Raw genomic sequence first — 15,038 nt, forward strand, 5'->3', positions numbered from 1 at the left:
AGGACCATACCCCAAGAATGGGAAGCAAAGAATGTGAAGAACATTTCCCAAGTTGAGACCCAGCAGTGAGCACAAAACAAAGTAAGTTTAGGAGAGGTAGTACTCCAAACAAGAGGCTCCCCAGAGGAAACTAGCTCTGGAAAGTACCACCAGTGTTCACAAACCCTGGCCTCTAAGCAGGGGGCACATAGCCCCGGTGCCCAACTCCCTTGCCCTAGCAGAACTGTCAGTAAGGCAGTGGCTGCTCATGCACCCCTGACCCCCAGGAGGAGAGGCCAAAATCTTTGATTCTAGCCATAGTAGGAGGTATGAAGTGGTATCTCAGTGTGATTTGAACTCACATTTTCCCAATGGAAAATGGTGTTAAGCACCTTTTCCTGTGCTTATTGGCCTTTTGTATATCTTCTTTGGAGAAATTTCTATTCAGATCCTTTGCCCACTTTTACATTGTCTTTTAATTATTGGGTTGTAAGAGATTTTGTTATTTTTTTAATTTTTTTAAGATTATTTATTTAATTTATGATAGAGAGAGAGAGAGAGAGAGAGATAGGCAGAGACACAGGAGGAAGGAGAAGCAGGCTCCGCGCCAGGAGCCCAATGTGGGACTCAATCCCGGGACCCCAGGATCGTGCCCTGGGCCAAAGGCAGGCACCAAACCGCTGAGCCACCCAGGGATCCCGTAAGAGGTTTTTTAAAAATATATATTCTAAGGATTGTTTTTTTTTTTTTTTTAATTTATTTATGATAGTCACAGAGAGAGAGAGAGAGAGAGAGGCAGAGAGAGAAGCAGGCTCCATGCACCGGGAGCCTGATGTGGGATTCGATCCCGGGTCTGCAGGATCGCGCCCTGGGCCAAAGACAGGCGCTAAACCGCTGCGCCAGCCAGGGATCCCTTAAAAATATATATTCTAAATACAAGTCCCTTACCACATAAAAGCATTACCTCAGAGATACTGTGGATTGCATTCGAGACTACCACAATAAGGTGAATACCAAAAGAAAGTGAGCCAAATGAACTTTTTGGTTTCCCAGCGCATATAAAAGTTATGTTTATGCTATACTAAGTCTATCAAATGTGCAATAGCATCATGTCTAAAAAACAATGTATATACTTTTAATTTAAAAATACTTTATTGCAGGGCGCCTGGGTGGCTCAGTGGTTGAGCATCTGCCTTTGGATGAGGGCATGATCCTGGGGTCCTGGGATCAAATCCCGCATCAGGCTCCCCAGAGGGAGCCTGCTTCTCCCTCTCCCTATGTCTCTGCCTTTCTCTCTGTGTCTCTCGTGAATAAATAAAATCTTAACAAAATAAATAAATAAAACAAAAGACAGTATCTGCAAGGTACAATCAAATGAAATGCAGTAAAATGAGATGTGCCTGCCTGCGATTATAAATATTTCTCCCTTTCTGTGGACCATTTTTTCATTTCAATAATGTCTTCTGAAGCATGAGTTTTTAATTTTGATGGTGCCCTATTTATTATTATTATTTATTTATTATTTATCACCTGTGCTTTTGGGAGTCATAGCTGAGGAACCACTGCCTAGTCCAAGGTCATGAAGAGTGACATCTGTTTTCTTCTAAGAGTTTCACAGGTTTTAGCTCTGAAGTTGAACTCTCTGAGACATTTTGAGTTCATTTTTGTAGGTGGTATGAAGCAGGGGTCCAACTGCATTCTTTTGTACTATCCCAGCACCATCTGTTAAAAAGAAGGTCCTTTCCTCCACTGAAGTATCTTGGCACCCGTCAAAAATCAGCTGACCAGGGCAGCCCGGGTGGCTCAGCGGTTTAGCGCCGCCTTCAGCCCAGAACCTGATCCTGGAGAACCGGGATCAAGTCCCATGTCAGGTTCCCTGCATGGAGCCTGCTTCTCCCTCTGCCTGTGTCTCTGGCCTCTGCCTCTCTCTCTCTCTCTCTCTCTTTCTCTGTGTGTGTGTGTGTCTCTCATGAATAAATAAAAATAAAATCTTAAAAAAAAAAATCAGCTGACCATATAGATGTATGCCTTTGTTTCTGGGCTTCCAGTTTTATTCCATTATGCTATCCCTAGGCTAATACTACACTGTTTATTTTCAGTTGTGGTTCAAAACACATAAAATTTACCATCTTACCCATTTTTAATTGTATAGTTCAGTAGTGTTAAGTATATTCACATGGTTGTACAACTAGAACTTTTTTATTATAAAAACTGAAATTCTGTACTGATTAAATAACTCCCCATTCTTTCCCCCAGCCCCTGGCAACCACCATTCCACTTTCTGTCTCTCTGATTTTGACTACTTTAGATGCCTCATCTAAAGTGGAGTCATGGAGTGTTTGATTTTTTGTGTGTCTGGCTTATTTCACTGAGAGCATAGTGTCCTCAAGGTTCATCCACGTTATAACATGCCAGAATTTCCTTCCTTTTAAGGCTGAATAATATTCCACAGTTTTGATTACTGTATATTTGCAGTAAATTTTGAAATTGGGAAGTATGAGTTCTCCAAGTTTGTTCTTTTTCAAGACTGTTTGGCTCTAGGAACCATCTTATAACCCACTCTGTCCCAGACCCCTCAAAGCAAGAGATGCTGAAGCGCGGGGCTCAGTTTCCCAGCTGAGCCACAGGGAGTGGGTGGGGGGAATTAGGGATGGGGCGCCCATCCCTCAGCCTTCTTTCTGGCTCTCATTAGCGAATTTCAGAAGCCTCACATTGGAAGCTCCCAATGCCATGTAGTCTCTCTCCTGGGGTGCTCATGTGGACTCCAGGAGACAGGTTTTTCTGAGCATGGACTGACAGTCTGGGGCTCAAAGTCCTGCTGGAGACTGTAATCTTGGAGACTGTAAGTGATATAATAGCTAGACTTAGGGCCCTTATGGCCATCAGCATGTGTGATCTTCCCTAAGGTGCGGAGAGCATTAGGGAGCTCTGCTTCCTCAAGTGCCCTGGCCCTTGGTGTAGGCTAGCAGGAGGCCTGCCTTGGGAGGTCCAGGGGGTCAGCCTATGCACAGCAGGAGGGGGCCTTAGGCAGGCATCAAAGGTCCCTCAGGGAATGTTTGAGCCCTCAGAAGGCCTAATAGAGGGGGCTAGGAGCCATAGAAGATACTGAGGAAATGGGCTCTGGGGTCCTGATGAAAGGCCCAATGGGAAGGGTTCCAACCCCTCACCTCATTGTCACAATAATCCTGTGCGAGTACAAGAGAAGAATCCTCCCCACTCCAGAGCTGGTATGTGAACCTAGATGAACCCACATTCAGAGCCCACATTTCCTCTCCCTCCTCCAGAAATCCTGCTGCCAACAGCTAAAGCAAGTGATTCCCTGTGTCCTGAGGACAGTTTCTCTGTAGAGGCCTGGGGTGGGGAGGCCTCTGAACAGAACAGAGCTTCAGCTGGGGGCTGCTTAAAAGACCCAAAGGATCTGGAGTCAACCTGCAGAGCCCCTGGGGCCTCTCTGAAGGCAGGGATGATGGATGTTTCAACCAGTTGGCCACTGAGCCATGAGATGGCAACAGGAAAATGCCACTGCCAAGCCCACAGGCGGATTTCATGAAGAAATGTGCTGCTGTTAAATATACACAGTGGGAAGTATCTGTTACCAAACAGCTGTGTTTGGAAAGCAGTCGCTGCTTATCAGCTAATGGTTCCACATTAGTCACTGAAAGCACTGGTCATGTCCCCTAGATCTATACCCTGATCCCCCTGAAACCCAGGGCCTGGGCAGAACCACACCCAGCCCCCAAAACAACAGCATGCCCCAGACAGGGATGGCCTTGATTCAAGCTCTCAGTGCAGTGAGGTGCCAACAACAGGCCATTCAAGCTGGGGTGACACCACCTGCTGCTCAGCAAAGGTCTCTAAGTCAAGTAAGCAAAAGAGCCAGTAGAGCCACCCGGGGTGCATCAAGGTCTAGGGTGTGGCAGCCTGGAGAGCTCCTGAGACATATCCGGCATCTACACACAACTGTCATGTAAGAGAGGAGGGGTCTCTCTCATAATCAAGACCAGCATTCCATTTCAGAAAGCCAAGGAACCCAACCTGGGAATGCAGCTAACAGAAAAGCCAGCAGAAACAGTGTGATGGCTGTGGGAAGGTTTTCCAGGAAGGAAGCCAAGGCAGCCTCTGTCCCCATGACCAGGGAAGGCTGGATCAGCTGGGGGGCACCTACCCCTCAGACCATTAGAGGGTAAACAATAAGACCTGGGGACAGTCACAGAAATACCAAAACAGCAAACTGAGCATGGATGACCTAATGGCGGGGGGAAGGGGGGGAGCAGTGGAGCAACTGGGCCAGGGTGATGCTAGCTACCTGAGCTGATGCCAGGCTGTCACCCCCCAGTGTGTGGCCCTGAGCCAGGTATCAGATGTGCAGTAGAGAGAGAACAGCCACAGTGTGAGGAAGGTTTTGAGCTCAGCACAGGAAGCTCCAAGTCCTACTAAGAGCTGACCACAGCTGGGCTGGAAGGGGCTACACAGCTGCTTCGTGGGGCATGAGAAAAGGGGGATGCCCAAGTAGGGAGAGGAGATCCAGATGATGGATGTTCCCTTCCAACCAGTACTCACGGAAGCTCCTGCACTGGGCTCCACTGCTCTCAAAAGAGGGAAGAAGAAAAGTTCCCAAAGCAGCGCGGGAGCATGGTCAGGGGCAGGGACAATGTTGGCTGAGTCCCCAGAGACTGCTGCAGAGGGGAGTTTTCTTAAAACCCAGGTCTGCCTGGGTCCAGAAGGCCCAGGGCACCAGAGGTAAGGTCCACTGCAAAACTGAGCAGTGAGGGTACCAGGCTCAGGCGGTTCAGTGGCAGCCAGAGAAGCCAGATGCCCTGAAGCAGAGACAAAGCCCAGAACCAGACCCCTCCTTCTCGAGGCCTGCTGACACCAGCTTCCTCTGTTCTGCTCCAACAGAAATCAACCAAGCCACATGAGTGTGTTGGGCAATCACAACTGTGACAGGGCACCTACCTGTGCCTAGTACCCAAACAGAATTTTGTCAAGTAACAACTTCCAGCCATGTAACCAGCACCAAGCCAGGCTCCATCTCTCCAGCCAACTGCCCTTCCTGGTTTTTCAGAGGTCCCACAGAGGCTGGTGAGGAGGGGCAAGGGGCCAGTGGGGGGTCTCTGGGAGAAAAAAGTTTCTGAGCCAGACAAAACCAGAGACCACAGCCAGACTCCAAAGGCTGCCCCTGGGTAACCCCACCACCCTGGCCCTCTCTGGTCTTGGACCACACCAGTTTGGCTTACCCAGCACTGCAACATGCCCAGGCAATTTGCCTGATCTGGGCTCTCTCCCTGTCGTCCAACCTGCCCGCTGACTCCCATTCTGCCCAAGGCCACCCTACAGGTCTCAGCTTAATGGGTGCCTTCATGGTGCTGCAGCAGCACCCCTACCTACTCCTGTGTGTACCCCATTATCTTCTTTGTAGCATGTGTCAAAATGGGATTAGCTTAATTTGCTTGTTTGCACGTAGCTTAGAATGTAGCTCCATGGGGGCAGGCACCATGACCAGGAGCACTTTCTCCAGTGCCCCCAGGTGCGTGAGGAGGGAGTAGAAGAGCACACATGCCACACTCCCTGCACAGATGCGACATGCCAGTAGAAGCAGTCCGGCTGGGAAGCCCCTGAGAGCTCTTAAGCCTGGGGCACAGCTGTTAAGAATTGCTACATCATCTGCTTTCCAAAAAGAGCTGGAGGAGGCTGTCAGCACCCAACCCCCATGTAACAGAGGTTGTGAAGATGGCAGCTGCACGGAGGGGCAAGCCCAGGGGCAGGATGATGGTGAGAAGGCCTCTCTGCAAGATATGTCTGGAGGGGACTGAGCCTGTAGCAAGGCCCTGGGACAGAGGGGGGCGGGGGGCGCCTCTATAAGGCATTTGGGGGATGTGTCTGCAAAGCCATACTAAGGACAGGTAAACAGTAGCAGGGAGGGAGCCGGTCAGTGGAGTAAGAATCACTCCACCAGCCCTCACAGACAAGAGCTGTTGAGAGAGCAGGTCCTCATCCTTCAGCCCTCGGCCAGTACCTGAGCCTCAGATCCTGCTTCAGGAGCAGCCCCCATACCAGCTCCTCCCTTGGTCCCTTGCTCTGATCCATGGTCCCCATCAACTCTCACCTGGAAAGCTGGACCACAATTTTATGAACCCGCCCCCCCGCCACACCTCTCCTACCCTATCCCTTCCATGCACCACTACCCAAGACCCTGAGCAACTGCCATCTGGGTTTATTCTGTCCACCAGCACTCAGACACTCATGGGCCCTGGGAAGATCTCTCTCATGCCCCGTGTGGGCTGGCAGCTCACTCACCCGGTGGGTCTTGCTGTAGGTGTAGAGGAAGGCCAGTCGGTAGAGGCTCTTATAGTGCTGGGGGAAGCGGCTGAGGCACAGGCGGAAGGAGGCGATGCACTGCTCTGTAAGGAACTGGCGCTGCTCCTCTGCCCCGGCCGGCAGCCCCTGGGGAAAGGCTGCTGGCTCCGCGGGGGGATCAGCTCTCTTCCTCCCGTCCCACAGGGCAGGTGCAGATGCTGGGGTTTTGACAGCAATGCACGCAGAGGTTGGGGGGTCTGCAGCAGGCTTCTGGCTGCCTTGCTCTGTGACCCGGAAGCCTTCTGTGCTCTCCAAGGACTCCTCAGTTTTTCCTATGAGTGAAAAGAAAAGGAAAGTCACCTCAGTAGTGGTCCACCACCAGCAAAAGAGGTGTCTTAGTGAGGTGACAGGCATAGCTAGGTCTGTGACCTTGGTAGACAGGTGCTGAGCTCAACAGACCCAGCAGCAGGAGGCATGCCCCTGCTGGCTGAGGCCTCTACAACCTCCCAGTCTCCTCCCCTGTGAAACAGGATGTCCCAGCTGGCACATAGCAGAGGGGCCACGAGGCTGCAGATAGTGGGGGTTGCAAGCGGGGCTCTGGGGCCCCCTCTGGATGGCAGCATAAGATTGTCCTGCCTCCCAGGCCTGTGCAGGTGCACGGGGAGGCAATCCACAGAGGGAGGGTATGGCCACCACCAGCATGGAATAAAACAGCCAGGAAAGGACACAAAGGACTGCTCCTGATCTACCACTTAGCACCTCAGCCCGTAGCCTACCTAACATCCTTCTCCAAGGCTGCTGCTGCCACTGTGCATGAACCAAGAGCTCACACATAGGAGAGCCCAAGCTGGGTTGCAGGGGCTACAGATGACTGGACCAGGAAGGAGGGATGGAAGGAAGAGGGTGGAGGGAAGCCTCAAGGGTAAGGTAGCCTCTTGGGCACCCAGGAGTTTGGCAAGGCCTGCATGGAGGAGGCCAGAGAAGCAGTCCAGCACCAACTCTGAAGCCTGTCTGCCATGGTGAGCTGAGCCCCTTCCTGCCCCCACCCTAATGACCCTTTCCCAACTGCAGTGGCAGCTGGGAGAATGCTGGAGCCTGCTGTGGCAGGGCAGAGGGGCTGAGGACTAAAGTCTCAAGTTCCCCAAAGCAAAATCATGCAGGCATCAAGTGCACATTAAGCTCTTCCAGCCAAGGAAAGAATCTGAGCAAGACAGAGCCAAGCTGCTCAGCACAGCACTCGAGGCCACCTCCCACCAGTCCTGCCATTCCTCCTAGCTCCCCTCCTGCCTCACACCTTGAGACCAACCACTGGGAACACCTCATTCTTCATTCCTACCTCTTCATTGCTGCTCCTTCTGGACACAGTCTGCACTCTCTCCCTTGCCTCCCCCACTCACTCTCATTCTTCAGGACTCCACTCAGTGTCGCCTCAGTGTTATCTCCTCCTGCAGGCCTCCCTGGCCCCAAGGTGTGGTTTGCAGAGAGTCTTGTGTGCCCACGTCTCTGATATCACCCATACCACTGAACTTATGCAAAGATGCCTCCCCCCCACCCACACCATTGCCCAGAGCCTCACACTGTCTAGGTTGAAGCTGACTGAATGACTGAAAAACAGGTCACATCTGATCTTGACACCATGCTCCACTGAAAGGAGAGCACAGGCATCCACTCAGAGCTCAGTGACAGCAACCAGGAGTCTGCTCAGGGCTGGTGTCTTACAAGGGTCACTAACGCCTTACTCACAAATGTACCTGATTTCTAGTGTTTGATTCAAGAGACACATTTCAAACGTGACTCAACAAATACAACCTGGACAACTCTGGGCCCAGTGCTGTGCTAGGCACACGAGAGGCAGGGAAACAGGATGCAGATGCAGGCCTCCCAGTGCTTCAGGCTAAGTGTGTGCTCACATACAAAGATAACACGGGAACGTGTTTCTTATGGAAAGTAAGCAGAGTATCAAGAATTAATCCAAAGAGAGCTCAGATGTGTCTGAAGACGCAGAGAGAGAGAGAGAGAGAGAAACAGTGATGCCAGAATGAGTGAAAAGCCTACTGAAAAGGCCCAGGAGACATGGGCAACACGCCTCACCCACAGCATACACTATCATGGCTGAATGAGCTTCACAGGTCACATCAGTGGAAGGAAGGGGGTCAGAAGCGCCAACAAGCCCACACAGCACTTTCCAGCCAGGAGGCCCAATCCTAACCCTGGCAGTGTGAAAGTGAGAAGACTTCCTCCTACAGATGAAAAGCAAGCGAAGCAAATGCTCTCACCACCCTGTTGCTTGCTGCTGGCAATGAGAACTGGCTTATGTGAGGTGCTCAGGTAGGGTCATCTACTTGATCAAAAAGGGGCAGGTGTACCATGGAATGGTGGTCTCTGCCTGGTAGCTGCATCAGCATCCCCAGCCCACATCATGCCCTGGGCCCACGTGGCAGGGAGGGCCTGGGCCCAGGCCAGGCACCCGTGGCCACGGTCTAGACCACATAGGCTATTGACAAACTCTGCTGCCCTTGGAGTGATATAACAGAGCACTTTGTATTTAGGTGGTGAAATTTGGGCAGCTTTTCCTCTATTTAAAAAATAAACCTTTACTGTTACTACATTCACGCTATACTTTTTTTTTTTTTTTAATTCTGACCCTTAAGAAGGTGAGCTTCAACTAGCTCTAACAGCCACCTGTGGAGAAACCTTCTTCCTGGAAGCACCTTGTCACAAACCACAATGGAGAAGTAAAGAGGGGAGGGGAGTTCTCAGGAGCCAGTGCCCATTGGACATCATAGGAGGGAGGGCACCTGGACGTCAGGCAGGGCGTGGCTCCCAGAGCCATTCTTGCTTCCCTTTGGCACCCAGGGCCTGGCACAGACTTGGATTTCATTACGCCCTGCTGCTCAACAATGCCCATGAAATTTGTGAGTGATCCCTATGACACTGACCGTGACAGAAGCAGCACACTGGTGACAGGGCCACCCAAGAAGGTGCACCTGAAAAGGGCTGGGGTGTGGAGCACACTTAGGGGCACACACCCAGCCCTGGCCCAGAACCATATCCTGGCTTTTTTCAGGGAGCCGAAAGCTGCTGGGAGCCTAGAGGAGCATGAGTCAGAGACTGCCACTGACCAGAGCCAGGCCTGGAGGAGCATACTACTCGCTATGCAGTCTGCCTAGCGAGGGCTCAGAACACATGCTCTGCTACACCTACTCTCCTGACAGGAAGCTCACCAACTTCACTGTAGTTACGAGGAAAAGCTGGGCTTAGAATGAAGAGATGCATCCACAGAAGCAGGATGCTTCCCTTCAAGTCCACCAGCTATTGGAGTGACTCTGGTTCTACTTAAATTTTCTTTACCAGTGGCAAGCCCCCACAATGTCTGCTTAAACCACTGACTCTGAATGGAAGGAGGGAAGGGGTGGGATGCCCCTCATGTGTCTGGAAAGCCCAGCTTGGGGCAGACCACAGCTGACACTCTCTTAGCTCAGCACCCCAGCCTACATCCCCCACTTCCCCAAGCACGGTAAAGAGAGGCCCATGATGACACAACGATACCCACAACAGTCCACTGCTTGATAGGCCACGGAGCAGAGATGACAGGCCTCACCTGTCCAATAGCTAAAATAATCTTATTTGTAAGACTGGACATGAACAAAAATTGCTGTATTAGAGTGTTGGGACTATAGGTTACTTTTTCCTTCCCCTTCCAAACTTCCTACAGTATGTTTATGTCAGTTGTAGATACCCAGTTTATGCTATCTCATAACCCAACATCGTTTTGGGATAGCATAAAAAGTGCCTAGTGAGAAAGTGTGGCACTAGCCTCACCTTCCCTGACCCTAATAAGGGCACCTTTGCCAACCTACATAGCATGCAGCCTCACCAGCTGCTAAGGCCAGCTATGGGAGGCTGGCGAGGAGCAGAGAGTTGGGACAGGCCATTCCCAGCATGAAGGGCTCTGGCCACATCTACACGTGAGTCCCTGAACTTCAACTCTCCCTGTGTGGGAGAACTTGTGTGGACACATCCTAGGGGAGGTCTTCACCAACCCCAGCTGCTCTTTCTAGCCCACTTAGAGAGGGAGCATGGGGCAGAGATTAAGGGTGCAGACTAACCCTAGGCAAATTCCTGACCCTCTCTGAATCTTAGGTTCCTCATCTATAATGTGGGAAGAGACACAGGGCTGTTTCCTAGGGTAGTTAGGAAGACAAAAGGAGTTCAAACAGTGCCTGGTACAGGGTCACTGAGCATGGTCTGAGTTGTTGTTATTGTTTGGCAAGCCCTGGCCAGGGTGGGAAAGCTCTCAAAACCCTTAGCTGGCCATCCAGCTACAGCCTGAGTGGTACCGTGGACACACAGCCTGCCAGTGCTCTCCTGCGAGCTGGGTGTGGGGCTCTGCCCACCGGTTTCTTTCTTTCTTTTTTTTAAAGAAGAAGCCTTTAATTAATTAATTATTTATTTATTTATTTTTAGATTTTATTTATTTATTCATGAGAGACATAGGCAGAGGGAAAAGCAGGCTCCTCACAGGTAGCCCGATATAGGACTCAATCCCCGAACTGGGATCACGCCCTGAGCCAAAGGCAGACACTCAACCACTGAGCTACCCAGGAGTCCCTGCCCACTGCCTTCCACAAAGGGGGGCCTTGAAGGCCCCAGGAGATCTGGGCATGCTCCAGAGTTAGATCAGGGCCCCCTGCCCCAAAAAGGGGGGGCACTTTTTCCTAAAGGCCTAATGCGATTCAGACTTTTAAAAAGAAAACACATTGGTGACATTTAGGATCCAAAGATTTTTTTAATAACTATATAGCAAGAAAAAAAAAATATGGGCACTCATGTCATGGACGTGGCTTTCCCACACTGGGCTGCGGGGATCATAACAACAACAAGTGTCAGTGAGTGCAGACTGCACTCCAGGCACTGTGCGAGCACCTTTCTGAGCCACCCTGTTTCATCCTCACAATCCCCGGAGTGGGCCATCGGATGGCTCCCACCCTACAGGGAGCACAGAGGGCGAGAGAGGTGTGTAACTTGCCCAACTGAGGTCCCAGAGCAGCAGGTAGAGGTGCAAGGACAGGAGCCAGGCCAGCCCTGGGCTGCTCAGGAGCCCATGTTCTTCAGACTGCCCAGACTGCCACGGGTCACCAAAGCAGTTCTAACGCACCAACCTAGATCTTCATACCTCTTTCCTCTGTGGCCCCCTGAAGGTCTTTACCAGTTGATCCTGCTTGGGAATTGGGAACAGGCAGCTTCTTCTCCACGTAGAGCTTTCGGGAGCCCTCCAATGAGCTGGCGGGCTCATTAAAGAAGTCCTGTGTCGAGCTGGAGTCTGAGAGCGCCACGGCCGTGCTGTCCTGGCTGCGCTCTGAGGGGAAAAGGAGGGAGAGAGAGTAGCAGCATGAATCTACACCAGCTCCAACATGGAGGGGCCTCCCCAGGGTGAGTGTCCTGGTGACTGCCCTGCAGAGGAGATGGCTTGAGCACAGCCATTATGATCCTGCTGAGCCTGACCAGTCCCGGAGGCCACTGAGCCACTCACCAAAGGCACCAATCTCCAAGGTCAACTTTGTATGGTTTTCCCAAATGGTAGTGTTCTGGTAAATGGTTAACAACTGGCTCTCAGGGTAAGAGGGAAGCCCACGTTTGTAGTATTTATGGATTTCTGTGGTGTAAATACTCCTGCCACGCCAATTTCAGGCTACCAGCCAACATGATGTTGCTGAATGTGGAGCTAGAAAAAGATGCACAATAGTACACTATTCTATAGTGTTTCTATCACATAGACACAATAGCATCAACAACTGAAGCAGGTAAGCATCCTGCAGACATTTTTATCCAGTTGTTATAGGCCAAGTGCTGTTCTAGAGGGAAAGCGGAGATCCCTGGAAGATGTAGATACTGGGAAGCTTGCTACCCACATGTTAGCTCCTCTCCTCAGACCTCCACGGGTGCTCATGAGAAAGATCAGGGGCAACGCAGGAAGAGGGACTGAAGGAAACCCTCCTGGTGGTGAAGGCCTGAAGAGGAGGCATGTTTGAAGCTATAGGAAAGGCAGGAAATGCGGGGACCTTTTGGCCCTAAGGAACAAAAGCCTTAAGCCAGCTGGGGAGAGAGCCTGAATCTTGTTGCCTCCCAGGTACAGGTGAAGACCCACTGCAGCTTTGAGAAGGGAAAAGAAACACCTCCTGTGGGAGGGGCTAGAAACCATTCAGGGCCCTGACACTTGCAGTCTCCTGCCCCTCACCCTCGGGGAAGAAAAGCCCCACTCCTGAGATGCAGGGGCACATCTGGCTAAGTCTGAGGCTGGACAGAGACAACAGAGAACCAGCCCTGCTCTTACCCCAGGCCAGCAAGCACGAGTAACACGCAAAGCAGTCTACCACAGGAAAGGGGGCAAGAACATGCAGAGAAACCCTCCCTTAGGTGTACACAAAAGGCCTAAGGCTGAAGGTGGGAATGGAACACTGAGAAAATGTTTCGGCAGGGGCTCCTGGGTGGCTCAGTGGTTGAGTATCTACATTTGGCTCAGGTTGTGATCCTGGGGTCCTAGGATTGAGTCCTGCATCAGGCTCCCCCCAGGGAGCCTGCTTCTCCCTCTGCCTATGTCTCTGCCTCTCTCTGTCTCTCGTGAATAAATAAATAAAATCTTTAAAAAAAAAAAAAAAAAGAGAAGAAAATATTCTGGCAAATCAGTCCTGCTATAAGCGTAAGAAGGTAAGATCATAGGAACTGGAAGCCAGTGATGCACTGAAGGTAACCATGGCAACAACAAAACCCAACCCCACCTCAACTTCTTACTAGCCTAACTCCCCCTCCTAACAGCCTAGAAACAGGAGAAAGAAGCCCATTCTAGGCATAAAAAGGACTTATTTTAGTTTCTTCTGTCCTATACATAATATCTGATATTCAATATAAAAATGAGGCACACACTCACACAAAGAACATCGGGAAGAGAGAAAATAATCAACAGAACTAGACTCAGAGATGACCTAGATGTTGGACCTACCTGATGGGAAAAATTTTAAATAAGTAAGATTAGAGGCACCTGGCTGGCTCAGTTGCAAGAGCATGTGACTTGATTTTGGGGTTGTGGGTTCAAACCCCACATTGGGTGTAGAGATTACTAAAATAAATACACTAAGATTAATGCAATTTATAAATGTGATTAGTATGTTAAAGGCTCTAGTAGAAAAGGTAGACACATGCATGAACAGAGGGGGAATCTGGGAAGTGAGATGGAACTATGAAATAAAAGACACAATAGCAGACACAAAGAATGCCTTTGTCAAGTTTCTCAGCATACTTGACACAGTGGAGGGAGAAATAACCAAAACTTGAAGATAAGTCAGTAGAAATCATCCAAACAGAGAGAAGGAGAATGGGGGGAAAATCAGACAGTGTACCCAAGAGCACCCAAATGATCCAACATACTAATTAGAATCCCAGAGGGAAATGAGATGGACACACATCCATAATGACTGAAAATTTTCCAAAAATAATGAAAAAAACATCAAATCGCTAAGAATTTGTGAACATCAAGCAGGGCAAAGACTCCTCCATTCATATTTAAAACCAAGCAGGGCAAAGACTCCTGCAGGGCAGAGAACATCAAGCAGGGCAAAGACTCCTCCACACATATTTAAAAAACAAACAAAACATCAACAATAAACCACACTCAGAGGTCTCATATTCAAACTGCTGAAAACCAAAGACAGAGAGTTAATCTCAAAAGCAGAGAAAGGCACATGATATATAGAGGAACAAAGTTAAGAATTACAGCATATTTCTCACCAGAAACCATGCAAGTCAGATAACATCTTTAAAATGCTGAAAGATGGGACACCTGGGTGGCTCAATGGTTGAGTGTCTGCCTTTGGCTCAGGGCGTGATCTTGGAGTCCCAGGATCGAGTCCCACTTGTGGCTTCCTGCATGGAGCCTGCTTCTCCCTCTGCCTATGTCTTTGCCTCTCTCTCTGTATCTTTCATGAATAAATAAATAAATATTTTAAAAATAAAATAAGATGCTGAAAGAAAGGAAGAAAGTCAACCCAGGCGTGCCTGGCTGGCTCAGTCAGAAAAGCATGCAACTCCTAATCTCAGACTTGCGAGTTTGAGCCCAACATAGGGTGTAAAGATGACTTAAATTAAAAAAAAAAAAAAAAAAAAAGGAAAAGAAAAAAAAAAGTCAACCTCAAATTCTGTCTCTCTCAAAAATGCAGCAGAAATAAAAGACTTTTTCAGACAAACAAAAGCTAAGAGGATTCCTTACCATGAATCTGAGTTACAAGGAATGTTAAAGTTTTTGTTTTTTTTTTTAAAGATTTTATTTATTCATGAGAGACACAGAGAGAAAGGCAGAAACATAGGTAAAGGGAGAAGCAAGCTCCCTGCGGGGCCCCTGAGGAGGGATTCAATCCCAGGACCCCGGGATCATGACTTGAGCCAAAGGCAGATGCCAACCACCCAGGTGCCCCCCCTCTTAAAGACTTTTATTTGTTTGTTTGTTTATTTGTTTATTTATTTATTTGAGAGAGAGAGCACGCACACACAAGCAGGAGGGGAGAGGCAGAGGGAGAAGGAAAAGCAGACTTCCCACTGAGCAGGGGGTCCAATGCAAGGCTCGATCCCAAGAACTGAGGAGATCATGACCTGAGCCAAAGGCAGACACTTAGCCACCCAGGCGCCTGAAAAAAAGTTCTTCAGGTAGAATGAAATGAAATCAGACAGAAACTTAGATCTACATAAAGAAATGAAGTTCTTCAGAAATC

At 49.7% G+C, this 15,038-nt stretch overlaps 1 protein-coding gene across 7 annotated transcripts in view; it reads right to left on the reverse strand.

Annotated features, from left to right (window-relative positions):
• CABIN1 (calcineurin binding protein 1) overlaps positions 1-15,038 on the reverse strand; it is a 150,893-nt gene that overhangs the window by 55,152 nt on the left and 80,703 nt on the right. For 6 of the 7 annotated variants that reach the window (XM_025474719.3, XM_049101520.1, XM_025474720.3 and 3 more), the window contains 2 exons: positions 11,453-11,635; positions 6,277-6,608 (listed from right to left, as the gene is read on the reverse strand). In XM_025474719.3, coding sequence (XP_025330504.1) covers positions 6,277-6,608; positions 11,453-11,635 — 515 coding nt within the window. The remainder of the gene's footprint in view (positions 1-6,276; positions 6,609-11,452; positions 11,636-15,038) is intronic. The other variant, XM_049101521.1, reaches the window with a different exon arrangement.

This window comes from Canis lupus, chromosome 26 (assembly GCF_003254725.2).
Source record: "Canis lupus dingo isolate Sandy chromosome 26, ASM325472v2, whole genome shotgun sequence".
In the NCBI taxonomy this organism is placed as follows: domain Eukaryota; kingdom Metazoa; phylum Chordata; class Mammalia; order Carnivora; family Canidae; genus Canis; species Canis lupus.